General features: G+C 53.9%; 5 protein-coding genes across 6 annotated transcripts; 4 read left to right on the top strand and 1 right to left on the bottom strand.

Moving 5' to 3' along the window:
- The first annotated feature begins 7 nt into the window (after positions 1-7).
- Positions 8-2,283, top strand: PV07_06554 (uncharacterized protein). The gene has a single exon (XM_016393542.1). It carries the CDS (start codon positions 367-369, stop codon positions 1,939-1,941), a length of 1,575 nt encoding a protein of 524 aa, XP_016246961.1. The 5' UTR covers positions 8-366; the 3' UTR covers positions 1,942-2,283.
- Positions 2,174-4,180, bottom strand: PV07_06553 (uncharacterized protein; the record flags this gene model as incomplete). Its single annotated transcript, XM_016393541.1, has 3 exons — positions 2,174-3,093; positions 3,170-3,629; positions 3,747-4,180. 3 exons carry the CDS (start codon positions 4,178-4,180, stop codon positions 2,653-2,655), a joined length of 1,335 nt encoding a protein of 444 aa, XP_016246960.1. The 3' UTR covers positions 2,174-2,652.
- Positions 4,181-5,433: 1,253 nt separating this feature from the next.
- Positions 5,434-7,908, top strand: PV07_06552 (uncharacterized protein). The gene is made up of 5 exons (XM_016393540.1): positions 5,434-5,861; positions 5,917-5,973; positions 6,032-6,125; positions 6,182-6,319; positions 6,375-7,908. The coding sequence occupies exons 1-5, from the start codon at positions 5,715-5,717 to the stop codon at positions 7,526-7,528; spliced, it is 1,590 nt and encodes a 529-aa protein (XP_016246959.1). The 5' UTR covers positions 5,434-5,714; the 3' UTR covers positions 7,529-7,908.
- A 2,306-nt stretch (positions 7,909-10,214) lies between these two features.
- Positions 10,215-11,726, top strand: PV07_06551. 2 transcript variants are annotated; one of them, XM_016393539.1, is made up of 2 exons: positions 10,215-10,697; positions 10,887-11,726. In XM_016393539.1, exons 1-2 carry the CDS (start codon positions 10,419-10,421, stop codon positions 11,139-11,141), a joined length of 534 nt encoding a protein of 177 aa, XP_016246958.1. In that variant the 5' UTR covers positions 10,215-10,418; the 3' UTR covers positions 11,142-11,726. The 2 variants fall into 2 exon arrangements, with proteins under 2 accessions (XP_016246958.1, XP_016246957.1); XM_016393538.1 differs by having other exon boundaries at positions 10,215-10,849; positions 10,901-11,726.
- Positions 11,727-11,922: 196 nt separating this feature from the next.
- On the top strand, positions 11,923-14,728 carry PV07_06550 (uncharacterized protein). The gene is made up of 2 exons (XM_016393537.1): positions 11,923-14,055; positions 14,117-14,728. The coding sequence occupies exons 1-2, from the start codon at positions 12,402-12,404 to the stop codon at positions 14,554-14,556; spliced, it is 2,094 nt and encodes a 697-aa protein (XP_016246956.1). The 5' UTR covers positions 11,923-12,401; the 3' UTR covers positions 14,557-14,728.
- Positions 14,729-14,915: the final 187 nt, after the last annotated feature.

Below are 14,915 nucleotides of genomic sequence, written 5' to 3'. Positions count from 1 at the left end.
ACCCAACCACTGCCTCAACGTTGCACTCTCATTCAAGAGATTCCTCCTTCTCCCTTGTGTCATATCTTTATCCCTTATACCTACATATACATCTTTAGATCGTGCTGGGTGCTTGGGGCTTTTTCTTGGTGTTTGAGAGCAGTCTCGGAGGTATTTCAACGTTCCTTCTGGCCATCCCTCGTCAGCATCGGGTTCGACGTCCATTCTTGCTGTCCAAGTCTTGGTGGGATTGCTAGGGAGGCAAAACAGATCTAGGCTGCGACGGATTTATTGGAATTCTCCCTCCCAAGCTGTGAATAAACTTCTTTACGGCACGCGGGGGCCCTGGTTTCGTTCGAGCAGTTTATCCTACGGCATCCGCACTTCATGGCTACTCCGCAGCCCACCAACGGGGTCACCACCGAGCCCATCCTCTCAGAGATCCTCACCACTCTCAAGAAAATGCAGCTGGACCAGGCAAACCTAGCTGCCAACGTGGAGTCCCTCCAGAGCCGAGTCGAGACTTCGCAATCGGTGAACCAACTGCGCGGCGCTCCCGGGTCTCGAGCAAACAGCAGAGACTCCCCGAGCTTGGACCCCATCCAGCTGGGCAAGTCCGCGAGCGGCGCTGCCTCTCCTCCCACGGACTCCAGCCTGGCTCCCAAGGCACCTTCATCTCCCACGACCCCCGCGAGGAAGTCATCCGTCACGTCGCGAATCATCCTCACCACCTACCCAGGCCAGTCGGGGATCGACCCCATTCCTCTTGATTGGGGGGAACCCAATCCCATCAAACGTGGCCCTGTGGTCGTCAGTCGCCACTACAACACGATTCGTCGTCGCAACGCCATCGGGGCCCACGGCGGGTCCTACAGCATATACCACGCCCTCGCCGTGGCGAGCAACAATCTCGACCTCGAGCATAAACCGGACTTCACCAACACCGAGCCCGCCGCGAACATCGGCCCCTTTCCGGCGTGGGGCGACAAGAAGAAAATCGTTGCTATGGACCCCTTCGGCCACCTGGCGCCCTGGCTGTACAAGGACCTCATGCAATCGCAGGACCTCGACATCCGGCCCACCATCGCCGTGACCAAGGCGCACATGAAGATCCCCGAGCTCGAACAGTCCGTGAAGGCGGGCCGCTTGAAGCCGGACGGGCGGATCTGCCTCAACGAGACCGGGGAGTTGAACGTGACCAAGTTCGCGGTCGAACCGGTCTGGTACTTGCCGGGCGTGGCGGAGCGGTTCGGGATCCACGAAAGCGCCCTGCGGCGTGCGCTCTTCGAGCACACGGGCGGCTCGTACCCGGAGCTGGTGACACGCAACGACATCAAGGTGTTCCTGCCCCCCATCGGCGGACTGACGGTGTACTGCTTCGGCGACCCGGCCAAGATGGCGGACCCCAACGTACGGCTGGCGCTGCGGGTGCACGACGAGTGCAACGGCAGCGACGTGTTCGGGTCCGACATCTGCACGTGCCGCCCGTACCTGATCTTCGGCATCGAGGAGGCCGTCAAGGAGGCCCAGAAGGGCGGCTCCGGTGTCGTCATCTACTTCCGCAAGGAGGGCCGCGCCCTCGGCGAGGTCACAAAGTACCTGGTTTACAACGCCCGCAAGCGCGGCGCTGACCGCGCCAGCGAGTACTTCCAGCGCACCGAGAACATCGCGGGCGTCAAGGACATGCGCTTCCAGGCCCTCATGCCCGACATCCTGCACTGGCTCGGCATCACCAAGATCGATCGCATGCTGTCCATGTCCAACATGAAGCACGACGCCATCGTCGAGCAGGGCATCCCCATCCTCGAGAGGGTCCCCATCCCCGACGATATGATCCCCGAGGACTCGCGCGTCGAGATCGACGCAAAGATCCACGCCGGCTATTTCACCACCGGCAAAGTCATGTCGATCGACGAGCTGAACGCCGTCCAGGGCCGCAGTTGGGATGACATTGAGCATTAGTCGGGGTCTGTTCGACCGTCCCAGATTGGATGCTAGACAATTCAGTTGGAATATTGACGACTGACCTTGTTGGGAAGCCGCAAAAGGGAATCTGTAGACAGCAACGGGATGCAGTGAAGCTGACATGTTTGGTACAAGGGAACAAACTTCGATGACAGTCCTACAAATTGAACGCTCTCACAAGTGTCCGATAGGTTTTCCTGATTCTTGGACGATTGATTAATCGATCTCTGTTGACTTTGACGCCCAGCTACTGTACATGCCTTGGCCTCATTGCTCAAGGTCCAGTCCCTCCAGAAGGAGAACAAGTACATCGTCTGCGATCCGTGCTTATGAACCGCATTATCCGTTTTCCGTTGCCAGTTTCCATTGTTCTTTCACGATGCCTCCATGACAGGCCATCTGACAATTCCACCTGATTCAGGTCCATCACTTGACTTCAACCTTTCAGAGTCGCTTCAGACATCTCTTGCGACAGTGAAAATGTGACCAAGCTCGCCAAATGTGCTGCTCTTTTTATTTCCTGCCCTTCAACAATGGGCTGAACCCTTGAACTGGAACTCTCTGATTCCCGTATTGTGCCCACGACTGTCCTGTTTCCTCTCGCAATTCACTTATGTCCAACCCTGAACATATCCTTGATCAACACGGGTGGGACACACCGGACTAATCGTATGATGTTGTAGCCGTATCTTCCTGGCTCTTGATCAGTTACCAGTCATACACGTAATGCAGCATGACAGGGAATACTGGGTTCCATCCCTCATACACCATCTTCACCCTATTTTGACTGTCCGGCCGGTCAACTTCGTCACCATTCTCATCCGTCACACGCATGACTTGCTTCATCTTGTCTTGGAGGTCACCGAAGCACTTGTTGCTGTTCCCTCTGAAGCGGTAGATGGTGGCGAATTTGTAACACTTGATCTCAGTAAGAGCTTTCAAGAAGTGGAAGTCGTTGTTGGAAACCCAGCCGCGGCCGGCAAATTGGATTGCAAGTGTCCTCAACGTGGCACTGGCTCCAATAATACGGAAGACCTGGTGCAGATGTGGGTCGTTAACGAACTTGCGTTCAGGGATTTGGGTGGAGGTTCTAGTTCGATTGTCCGCGCCGTCGGTGAGCACAAACGAGATGTATTTCATGTGAGAGATCTGTGAAGGGAGTTCAGCGTGCGTCTGTGGCTGATAGAGCAAGAGAAAAGGTCTCCAAAGTCGAGAGGATACTTACGCAGGCAGGACCGATGATTTCGAAGAATCGTCTTACATCCTTGTAGCCAATCTCTTTCCAGACCTTCTCGTAGTATCTACCGCGAATGGCAGTTTCTCGGGTGAAGTGGAATGAATTTTCGCCGTAGAGGACCTCTCTGCCTTCTTGGAGGACTGTTTTGCAAGTTCGGAGAAAGTGAGAAGAGCGTGAGAAGTCGCGGCGATCGAATTCAATGGCCTTGTCGTCACGGAAGAGCAGTCGATATGTCTTCAGGCGAAGCTCGAGTGGGAGGTCTAGGAAGCCAAGCCGCTTGTTCTGAACCATGGTGGTGTCCTCAGGAAACTCGGTGGCGATCTCAGCAGCTTCGGATCGCGGTCTGGTAGACAAAGTCCAAGAAGAAGCGCCCAAATTCTTCAGGAGATCCGCGAGGTTGAGGTTGATAAGCGTCGTGACGCCACCTTCACTGTTCACCTCAATGCTCCTGGTTATATATTTAATTAGCCTTTGCCAGGTGGCAGAAGGGAAAACGAAGTCGAGTTGAAAAACTGGAGTTGGGAAGGTGAAGAGGACAGGTCCTCGAAGAGAAAATTTTGCTTACAGGACTTGCGAGTGATTGGTCTTGTCCTCATTTGTCTTTTTTGTACCGGCCCTACGTTCGACGGACCAGAGGCCGCCATCCTCTTCCTCTTCAGTCTGATTGCCATTCAAGGCATATTCATCATCTGAGAGATCTGGGACAGCAGGAGGAGGGGGAGCACAGCGAGCGAAGCGTTTCTTGGACTTCCCCTTCCGGTCGCTGTCACACTTTCTCTTGCGTTTCCTCGAGTCAGCGCCAAAGTCAGAATGGTCAGAGTCATGGTCATCGGATGGAACGTCGATGAGGGGATCGAAGACACTCTCGAAGGGATCGTCGTCCTTGTACTTGCGACCCGTGACACCTCCGGCGGTGACCACGTCAGCTCCAGCAGACACAACGCTGATGGGTTGAGGGTTGTTGTTGACCTGGGCTCTCTTGCGGGTAGTGGGAGCCATGGTGACGGGACGGAGAATGAATCTGTTTGTGATGTCTGAGCAAAACAGCGTGACTGAAAAGGGACTTGTCTTACAAGAGCACGAGATCAGAGCTGAAGGCAGCGAGGACAAAGCGGTCGTCTGCTGTGCTGTGCACGGACGGATCAAAGGCGAGACGAAGATGGCTTGGGAAGTAAGACGGAGAATGAGAAACGAGGAAAGAGAGAGTGCTGGGAAGTTCAAATTCATGCAATGTGTCTGTGGGAAAGGGGCATCTCAACCACCTTCCGCTTGGCAACACTGGTATAGCAGCGAGATCGGCTGTGATGAGAAACAGGCAGGAGGCAGGAGGCAGGAGGCAGGAGATAGTCGACAGAGCTTCCCGAGAAGGTGTGCTTGACTGCAAATGGCCTGTTAAAGCAGCGGGGGAGGGCGGCAGCGAGGTGTGAAGCATTCACGCAAGACGGCGCAACTACCCAATACCACCGGTAACAGATTGCTTGACCGCGCAAGAACAGCGTGATCGCGGCTAGGAAGAGCATTCTCCTGCCAATCATGAAAATAGACCATCATTAATGCGCGAAAAGGAGGGGGAAAGAAGTCACAGGTGCTAGAAGGAAACCAAAGCACCACCCATTGAAGGCCAGTAGGCCGAGATTGTGCACAGCAGCATCAAATGGTATTCATAAAAAGGGAACATCAACACTCAGCTGGTGGAAGAAGACTCCCCTTTGGCCCCTGCAGTGGATTCAAAGGACGGTGTCGGCGATTTTCCAGATATCTCTTCCATGTCCCTGCTCACTGCCCATAGCAAATCTCTTGCCAATCCACAACAGCATCAAAAACAACTCTGGGCCATCCAACGTCGCAGTCAGCCCGTCATAAAGGTAGTGAGCCAGTCCAGCCATGGCAGATTGAGTGCATTCACAAACACTCCAAGCGGTAGACAAGGCAGATGATACAGACTCAGCTCTTAATCAACAACATGTCCAATCAGTCTTTGTTTCAAATTGTCCTTCAAGGTGGTGCTTGGACCCAGGACATATCAGCACCGCCCACAGACCTCCAGCCCGGAAGCCAGAGCGCGGGAGCTGCAGCTGACGTACAGATGCTCTTCATCTTGGATTTAGTTGTGAAGAAGAGAGAAGAACAGAATCTTGGGGGGAGATTCGAGAGAAATGATTTTCACAGCCTCGCTTGACCTTCCTGTTGCAGCAACCGGCGAAACCTCCGCATTGGTTGGACTTCATTCCTTGATCTCGCGCCACTCTGATGGAACACCCAAGTCTATATATCATCAGTCATAGCACCCACCGCCTCTCCATCTGGGGTTCAGTCTCTATCAGGGGGCTGAGTCGAGGTAGCTGACACCTGTCGAGAGCTTGGATTGGCCGGTGCGGGACATTTTGCACCTCTCGCCTCTTGTCTACTCTGACGCACTGAAGAGGCCTGATTGAGATAATCCTTTTCTCCGCACTTGGTTTGCGCTATTCTCATTTGCCAGTGCTCGACTCCGCCAGGCACTCAAGTCATTCATCTCTTACCGTTACCCAACATGGCCCGTTCAATGCTCGCAAAGAGGATCTGGACGGCACCGGCCTTGGCCTTCAAGCCGTCGATATGCTTCTCATGCAGGGCCACTATCAGAGGGCTGTCGTCTTCGCGAACACAGAGCTCTTCCCAGACTGAGGCCCAAAACAAGGTAACGTGATTTTCAATGCCCAAGCCGTATTCCTATGTACTTACACAGCCGGCAGTTACTGGGTGAGCATCTCAAAGAAGCCGATCCCGAGATCTACGAGATCTTGCAGCGCGTAAGACGCCCTATGACAGCTTCTTAAGTGATGACTCTAATTCGGATTGTCTTTGCAGGAGATACGTCGCCAGAGACATTTCATCAATCTCATCCCTTCCGAGAACTTCACCTCTCAGGCCGTGTTGGACGCCTTGGGCAGTGTAATGCAAAGTAAGTCTAGCACGTCACCGATCGGTTAGCAGCCGATTTTCTAACACTCCGTCTAGACAAGTACTCGGAGGGCTATCCGGGAGCACGATACTACGGGGGCAACGAACATATCGACGAATCCGAGAGACTATGTCAAAAGCGCGCCCTGGAGACATATCGCCTGAGTCCAGAAGAGTGGGGTGTCAATGTCCAACGTAAGTGACCACATATCATGGAGCTCTGTCGATATCAAAAACTGAACAAACTCAGCCCTGTCTGGCTCTCCCGCAAATCTTTACGCCTACTCAGCCCTCCTCAACACGCACGACCGCATCATGGGTCTTGATCTTCCCCACGGTGGCCACTTATCTCACGGCTATCAGACTCCCACAAAGAAGATATCCATGATCTCTAAATATTTTGAGACCCTACCATATCGCCTGGACGAATCAACAGGATTGATTGACTACGACAAGATGCATGAGTATGCCCTTTTGTACCGCCCCAAAGTCATCATCGCCGGAACCTCTGCGTACAGCCGACTGATCGACTATGAACGCATGCGAGCCATCGCGGACGAAGTGGGCGCCTACCTGTTATCCGACATGGCTCACATATCCGGCCTGGTCGCTGCGGACGTGATCCCCAGCCCCTTCCAATACTCGGATGTGGTGACAACCACCACACACAAATCCCTCCGTGGCCCTCGAGGAGCCATGATCTTTTACCGTAAGGGCGTTCGCCGAACCAACAAAAAGGGCGAGAAGGAGATGTACGACCTCGAAGGTCCTATCAACGCATCCGTCTTCCCAGGCCACCAGGGCGGCCCGCACAACCACACCATTACCGCTCTTGCGGTTGCATTGAAACAGGCTCAAACGAAAGAATTCAAGGAATACCAGAAGATAGTCCTGTCCAATGCGAAAGCCCTTGCGGAACGGCTCGGCAATTCCGCATATACAGGCGGTTTGGGCTACAACATTGTTAGTGGCGGGACAGACAACCACTTGGTGCTCGTCGATTTGAAGTCAAAGGGTATTGACGGTGCTCGCGTCGAGCGCGTGCTTGAGTTGTGCGGCGTGGCCGCGAACAAGAACACAGTGCCTGGCGATAAATCTGCCCTGAGGCCTGGAGGGTTGAGGATGGGATCGCCTGCCATGACAACCCGAGGTTTCCAGCCAGGCGATTTCACTCGCGTGGCAGAGATCGTCGATCGAGCCGTGTCGATCGCGATCAAGGTGGACAAGAGCGCTCGGTCGGATGCGGAAGCGAAGGGAAAGAAGAATCCTGGAGCGGTCAAGAGTTTCCTAGATTACTTGAATGATGGGGCCGAGGTCGCCGAAATTCTGACTCTGAGGCAGGAAGTGGAGGATTGGGTTGGGACATTTGCAGAGCCTTGGGTCAAGGACACGACGACTAGCTGAGAGGGAAACTCTGTGCTCGGTAGATTGGAACGAATGACGACGATGACGACGAGAGTGACAGTTTCCAGACCGCCCGACTTCCTCAGCTGGCATATCATCACGAAAGTCGGGCAGTCGTTTGCTCGCGGGGAGTTTAATGGGTAACAAAAACAAGAAGTTGAAAGTGGTGAGTGGGGTGTATCTCTTTCAGCGTATCCATACTCGGGCGCATGGCGATCTTCTTCAGTCCCAGTACCTCGTGATGGCCGGATAGAAGAAGAAAAAGTGTATTGCGTACCTTGCAAAAAGATAATCAATGTCAACAAGACAGTGTCCTTCAACTGCAACGGAAATTGATGCCAGATGAACAACTTCCACATGCTCCACACACGACCATTATCGTTTTGTGGTACGATGACTCTCGAGTATTATTGAGAGGAGCCACCATGTGTCTGGTTGATGCCACCGAAGGCCCAGACGCCTTTTCGGCCATTATTCATCAGGCTAGGTCACGGTCACGTGTCAGGGGCTCGTGTACTGGTCTCGCCGTGTTGTTGTGGGAGAGGTCGGACTTTGTATGTCATGTTTCACCGACGGGCCAGTCGCTGTTAGTCGCTTCTTTTCATCTCGCATCCCTGACTTGTCTCAGATCCAGAATATGCACCGTCGACTCTGATACTGGCCGTTTCCTGTCGTTGGGGGCAAGCTAGGTTGAGAATGCTGTTCGCCTGTTTGATCGTCGGTGTTGCGGCGTGGCGCAACCGAGTGGGCGTTCGTCGAATCGATAATTCGTGCGCCCTCTGGATGTTTTTGAGCACGATGTTGGCCGTATGAACACCCTTGGCTCGGATCATGTTATTGCAAACTTCTCTTTTCAGTCCGCTATGCTCTGTGAACAAGCGTCTCAGTACTCCGAATACTACCGAAGTCCTCTTTATTATTATGCTTCGTCGTTGGAGCATGTGGAGGAGATCGAAGGTATGAGGGTCGGTGGACAGGAATGGAAAAGACTCCGGAGAGCGGCTTGCACAATCACGTTGGGCAGCTTAAACGGAACCAGGTTGCCGGTACTGCTGGAAAGAGTAATTGTTGTTCCAATCGAAAGAGCTCCGTCTCCACCATTGCATGATAGCATGATCGCGTGCTATTTTCAGGGCCCTCGTGGGTGATTGACGCTGGCTCAACTAGACGTAATATTGGAATTTTGTCTTTATCGATATCTTTTGCATCCCCCAATGGGTCAGGATGAACAAAACAATGGCGGAATGGTGGTAAGAAAGTCCATACGGAGCACGAGGACTCGGTAGAGTCTAGACGACTGGATCTGAGTAGTGATACGAGATCTGATCCTTCTGTTGCGCAGTAACCCTAGCTGCGAGTCATCATCAGAGTTGCAGTCCAGGGCATTATTGCAGGGTGGCAATTGGTTCAGGAGGTTGTACTCGTGCGAGAGCGTTGTGTGCATGTGTGTGTTTTTCTCTTTCCAATCAAAAAGTGATGCAGCGGTGCGGACACTGGAGGAGTCCATGTCATGGGTGCGAAGGGGAGAGAGCCGGTGAATGGGTCGAAGATGAAGCACCGGGAGCAAATGTCGACATGGCCATTGCAGGAGGCGGCAACGGCAGAGCGTGCTGATTGGCTGCATCCCCTGTTGGTAATCTTGGCTCTTCATTTCCGAACTGCGCCAGATCAGCATCCTTGGAGCCACTTGCAACTCTCCGCTCTGCCCCTCAACTGGGGTGCTTTGAAAGTGCGTCAAACCTCCGAGCACACCTTGTCAAGCTCATTTGTTTACTACGACGACCACTACTCGTCCTGCAACGCTGCTCCGAGGTGCGAGTGGCAACAGAAAATCACGGACGTTGCAACCAGGGGCGGTGAACTAGGCCAGGCCCTAAGCGACCAGCAATCAAATCGTTCGCGGACCGCGGCAGCACGGATCTATCTCCTGCGCTATGGACCTCGATGTTGTGACCCGTTGGCTGATGAATCGATGATGCGATCTCAGGACCAAACAATATTGACCAGGACTGGTACAGGCGGACATGCTCAATACGGACTATCGTGGGTAAAAGTATCTCGGTTGGGACAAAGGCGAGAAATTACGCGAGAACAGCTGCTTTCCCCCAAATGAGCCCTGGTAAACAAGTACACAAGCAACAACAAAGACGAATTTGCCGTGTGATGAGGTCCGGTCACTGGAGCAGTTGGCAACCCTAACACGATTTCTGCCTGTGTCAAGCAAATCAACCTTCCATCATTTCATGGCCACGTCAGACTGTGGTCTGTGGTTGGACAAACAGCATCGAGAATGACATAGTCCTGGCCAGCAAATACAAGCGTGCCTCTGCACGGCCAAGTTGTTATGGTGGGAGCATCGCCAGCTTTCCACGAGACATGTTCAAGCTGAGTGGAGGACGTTGCCACTTTTCGCCGCCACAATCTCGGATGAGGTTGGAGGGGAGCCAATGGCTCAGACGGGAGGCTTGATGAGGCTGCCCTAAGAGGCGCCATGTGGATTCCGCTATACAACCACCACCGAGCCAACACAGACAAGACCACAAGACCCGCCGCTACCCCTGACGCCGCGAGAATGCTTCCTTCCACCCCCCCAATCCACTCGTCGTCGTCCACTCAGTCTTCGCCATGGTCAACATCGACGCTAAAATGATACCTTAATTTCCCTTTTGGCGGCGTCATGGGCCTTCCTCTCCCATATATGAAAGAACCTTCTTCGCACTCAGCACTTCTCTTTCTTTCCTCCATCCTACGATCAAAACTCCAACTTACAGTCGCTCGTTAGCAGCTCGAAAGCCGGTCTTTGCGCCACCCACACTCGTTTTCAACGAACCCTCAAATCAAACCCACGAATCTCTATTTTTTCTAATCCAGAAACTACCACTCCGTCAAAATGAAGGTCACCGCATCCATCATCGCTGTTGCAGCTCTCGCTTCCAGCGCCTCCGCTGGTGTCGCAAGCACCTGGGCCGACTGGAGCAGCTCAACCACCACCACCACCACCACTACCACCAAGGCCTCTGTCGCTGCCACCAGCACTCACACTTGGGAGGACTGGACGAGCTCCACTACTACCACGACCACGACCAAGGCCTCCGTCGCGGCAGAGAGCACCCACACGTGGGCTGACTGGACCTCGAGCGTCGCGCCTGTTTCGTATACCACGACCGTTGTAGGTGCCATTACAACCTACTGCCCATATGCTACCAAATTCACGCACGCTGGCAAGACCTACGAAGTCACATCTGCCACCACCCTGACCATCACTGATTGCCCGTGCACCATCTCTGTCCCTGTCTACACCAAGACCTCCACCTCCTGCAGGTAAAGATAGAACCTAAGCTGACGTTGAAATTTCCAGGCTGATACAAGCAGTTCCGTCGCCGCCGTGTCCACTGGCACTTGGGGTGATTGGTCTTCCACCTCGGTCGCTGCCGTCAGCACCACCTACACTCCCGTTGCCGCTGCCAGCACCACCAGCGCTGCCTGGTCCTCGTATGCGCCATCCAGCGTCGCCCCCGCCGTGGCCACCTACACTGGTGCTGCCAACGCCCTCGTTGCCAACGTTGGCGCTGGTCTTGCCGGTGTTGGTGCCATTGCTGCTTTCCTCCTGTAAGCAGGAAAGTGTTCGGGGTCTTGATTCGAAACTGTTGATATGCCTTTTCGGACAGGCCGAGCATTTCGGCTCGGAGGGGAGGCTATCTACAGCTCTGCAGTCATGGCTTTGCGTTTTAACTTCTTAGCGCTGAGACTCGGGCAAGGAACAGTGACTAGCTGGCTGGGCTGCGGTATGCACGAACACGGCATGAACATTTAGCGGTCACGACAAGTTTGGGCAAATGTGTGTATACTTAGCAGTCGGCGCCATGGACATAGAACATTTTCAGCTAGTCGCTGGAGTGGTGTGATGGACACCTTGTACAGTCAGAAGGTACAATGAGAAATCCCACCCTCACCCTGGGTGCTGGTCATTTAATGAATAGAAGCTTTCTGGGTAGCATTGCTTTTTTCGTCTGAGCTTCGAGCTGTGCAAGTCACTCCAGATGACGTGTCCTGGCTTTTGTTCCTTGGTTTGAGGCTAGAAGCTGCTCTTAGCTGCACGAAAATGGGAACCGGTACGCACTGGGCCGTATGAATGCCGAAACCGCTTCGTGAAACGGTGTAGGCCATGTTGAGTCTCCTTGTGGTGCGACTAATGGCCCAGCTCAGCATTTCCCAGATGGGTATCTCTCGGTTTTGTCTCGGGGGCTGATTAATTGGCCCTGCGCCATACACTACTCCAATCACTCCATCCTGCCACTCACTGGTCTGCCATCGTACAATCACAGACGACCCCAGCCTCAGCCTCGGTTCTCTCGCCCATCCTCGAGTCCTCCGCCGCCTGCCAACGCGTCTCCCCGGCGTGCATCCACCCCCACAAAGTGGGCGACGATCGAATGATGTCGTTTCCCCAAGCCCAGTCCAACTCCGCTGGACCGACCCCCTTCCCCCGTACCAAGGCGATCGAGTCCTCTCCTTGGGATGCTTTCGGAGCTTGCTCGCTTGTTCTCTCCTTTGCTGTAGGAAGCTGCAGTTGATGCAAGTCTGTTGAAAGCAGATATCTTCTGCACAGGCCCTTGACTGAGATTCGGAGAGAATACCAGGCAGCCCGAGCATCGCTTGGTAATTCATTCAATCGTCCATGCTTCATTCATAGACATACGAATAGGTGCCGTCATCGAGCCCTGACTTGGCTGTTCCCTATCCTCGAGGCTCCGCGCTGTCCGAAGCATATACCTGCTTTCTCTGCGTCTGACGTATATTACATCTGTGCCTCAACGTCCGTCGCTGCCCGGCCACCAGACAGCACTCTGTCATACACTCGTTCCCTCACACCATGGCTCCAAACAACACAGTCCAGGACTCTGTGCAGGATGCGTCAATATCCGACCCGGAACAGTTCTGGGACAAGCATGCAAAAGAACTATACTGGCATAAACCATACAGCGCCGTCTTGCGCCGACAGCCCAAGAAACTCAAGGACGGAATCACGCATCCACACTGGTCATGGTTCCCGGACGGCGAGATCAGCACGACGTACAATTGCATAGACCGCCATGTCAAAGCCGGCAATGGGGACAAAATCGCCATGATCTGGGACAGTCCCGTGAGCGGGTCGAAAGAGAAGTACACATACAGTCAAATGTTGGACGAGGTGGAGGTTCTGGCCGGTGTTCTCAGAGAAGAAGGTGTCAAGAAGGGAGATGTCGTGCTGATCTACATGCCGATGATACCAGCTGCCATCTTTGGCATGCTCGCGGCCGTCCGCCTGGGTGCCATGCATGCAGTGGTGTTTGGAGGATTTGCCGCTGCTAGTCTAGCTCAGAGGATCGAAGCTGCCATGCCCAAGGTCATTTTGACAGCCAGCTGTGCCATTGAAGGGGCAAAGGGGCCCCTGGAGTATAGGCCGTTCGTCGAAGGCGCGATCGAGCAAAGCAGCTGGAAGCCGAGCAAAACCATCATCTGGGAACGAGAAATCAAGAGATGGGACCCTGTGAGGAAAGACGCAGGGCAGAGGAACTGGCAGCGTCTTGTCAAGAGCGCCCGGAACAGAGGTGTCAGAGCCGAGGCCGTTCCCGTCAAGAGCACAGACGGTCTCTACATTATCTATACCAGCGGCACAACCGGTCTGCCCAAGGGGGTTCTCCGCGAAGCAGGTGGTCATGCAGTCGGTCTCAATTTCAGCATCAAATACCTGTTCGACGTCAAGGGACCTGGCGACATCATCTTCACCGGAAGCGATATCGGGTGGGTGGTCGGACATTCATACATTGTCTATGCACCTCTTCTAGCGGGGGCAACCACGGTCCTCTACGAAGGCAAACCCATCGGCACACCTGATGCAGGCGCATTTTGGCGAATGGTGGACGAGCACAAGGTCACAACACTGTTCACTGCTCCGACCGCACTCAGGGCCATTCGGAAAGAAGACCCTGAGGACAAACTCTTTAAGCAATTCGGTGAGAAGGGTCAGCTTAGACACTGGCGGGCACTTTTCCTTGCAGGGGAGAGATCGGAACCCGCCATCATCACACATTATCAAGAGCTGCTGAGTAAGTACGCGGCTCCAGATGCGAGAGTGATTGACCATTGGTGGTCCAGCGAGAGCGGTAGTCCCATGACGGGCCTAGCCTTGCGCCCGGCCATCGGGCATGATCACAACAGTCGCGAAGAGCACAAGGCCTTGGCTATCAAGCCTGGCAGTGCCGGGAAACCGATGCCCGGATTCGACGTGCGCATCGTCGACGACGAAGGCAATGAAGTCGAACAAGGCAAGATGGGAAATATTGTGCTCGCCATGCCCTTGGCCCCCACGGGATTTACTACGCTATTCAATGACGATGAGCGGTTTTACAAGGGCTACTTGAGACGATTTAACGGGAAATGGCTAGATACCGGAGACGCGGGAATGATCGATCAGGATGGATATCTGCACGTCATGTCGAGAAGCGACGATATCATCAATGTGGCCGCACATCGGTTCAGCACTGGTATGATTCTCAATCCTTGCAATGTGAGGGAGACTTGAATACTGATCAATTTTCGCGACAGGCGCAATCGAACAGGCCATCACATCCCACCCCTCCGTCGCCGAAGCATGCGTTGTCGGCGTTCCCGACCCCATGAAAGGACACTTGCCGTTCGCCTTTGTCATTCCTTCTGCAACCACGCCCTCCGACCTTCCCGCCACGCCCTCTAAGGAATTCTTCACCGGCATCAACAACCTCGTACGAAATCAAATCGGTGCCATCGCCTCATTGGGTGGTATCATCCAAGGCAAAGGGATGATTCCCAAGACGAGGAGTGGCAAGACTCTACGGCGGGTATTGAGAGAACTGGTGGAGAATGCGGCCGAGGGACAATATGACAAGGAGGTCAATGTTCCTGCGACGGTGGAGGACAAGGAGGTTGTCGAGGTGGCGAGGCAAAAGGTCAAGGAGTGGTTTGAGGAGAGGAAGAAACAGCAGGGGACGACCAAAGCCAAATTATAGGCTCACGAACTGAACTATTGTGTGGGAAAGCGAGTGCACATATTACCCTCTACTGGCTGTCTTTCTAAGTCCCTATTTATACTTCTCTCGACGGGGTAGTTTCAAGCAAGATGCAATTTCTGGCCACCACCTGCTTTACGTATCGGGTAGTCTCTGCGGGCCTTCCACCAATGTATCATACCATAACCCCTCAAGCTGCGACGGGAGGACAAGTAAAGGCGTACGTAGCACCTCACTCAACACGCCAGTTGATGTGGTTTTGAAGGTGGAACATGCAGCGGCACGTGATTCGCCCAGCAAACCAACCTATCAAAGCTCGCGCAGAAAAATCAAAGTATATATTCAACATGCCCCAAAAT

The sequence above is a fragment of the Cladophialophora immunda genome, assembly GCF_000835495.1.
Source record: "Cladophialophora immunda strain CBS 83496 unplaced genomic scaffold supercont1.4, whole genome shotgun sequence".
Taxonomy (NCBI): Eukaryota; Fungi; Ascomycota; class Eurotiomycetes; order Chaetothyriales; family Herpotrichiellaceae; genus Cladophialophora; species Cladophialophora immunda.
This window is presented reverse-complemented; position numbering and strand designations above follow the sequence as displayed.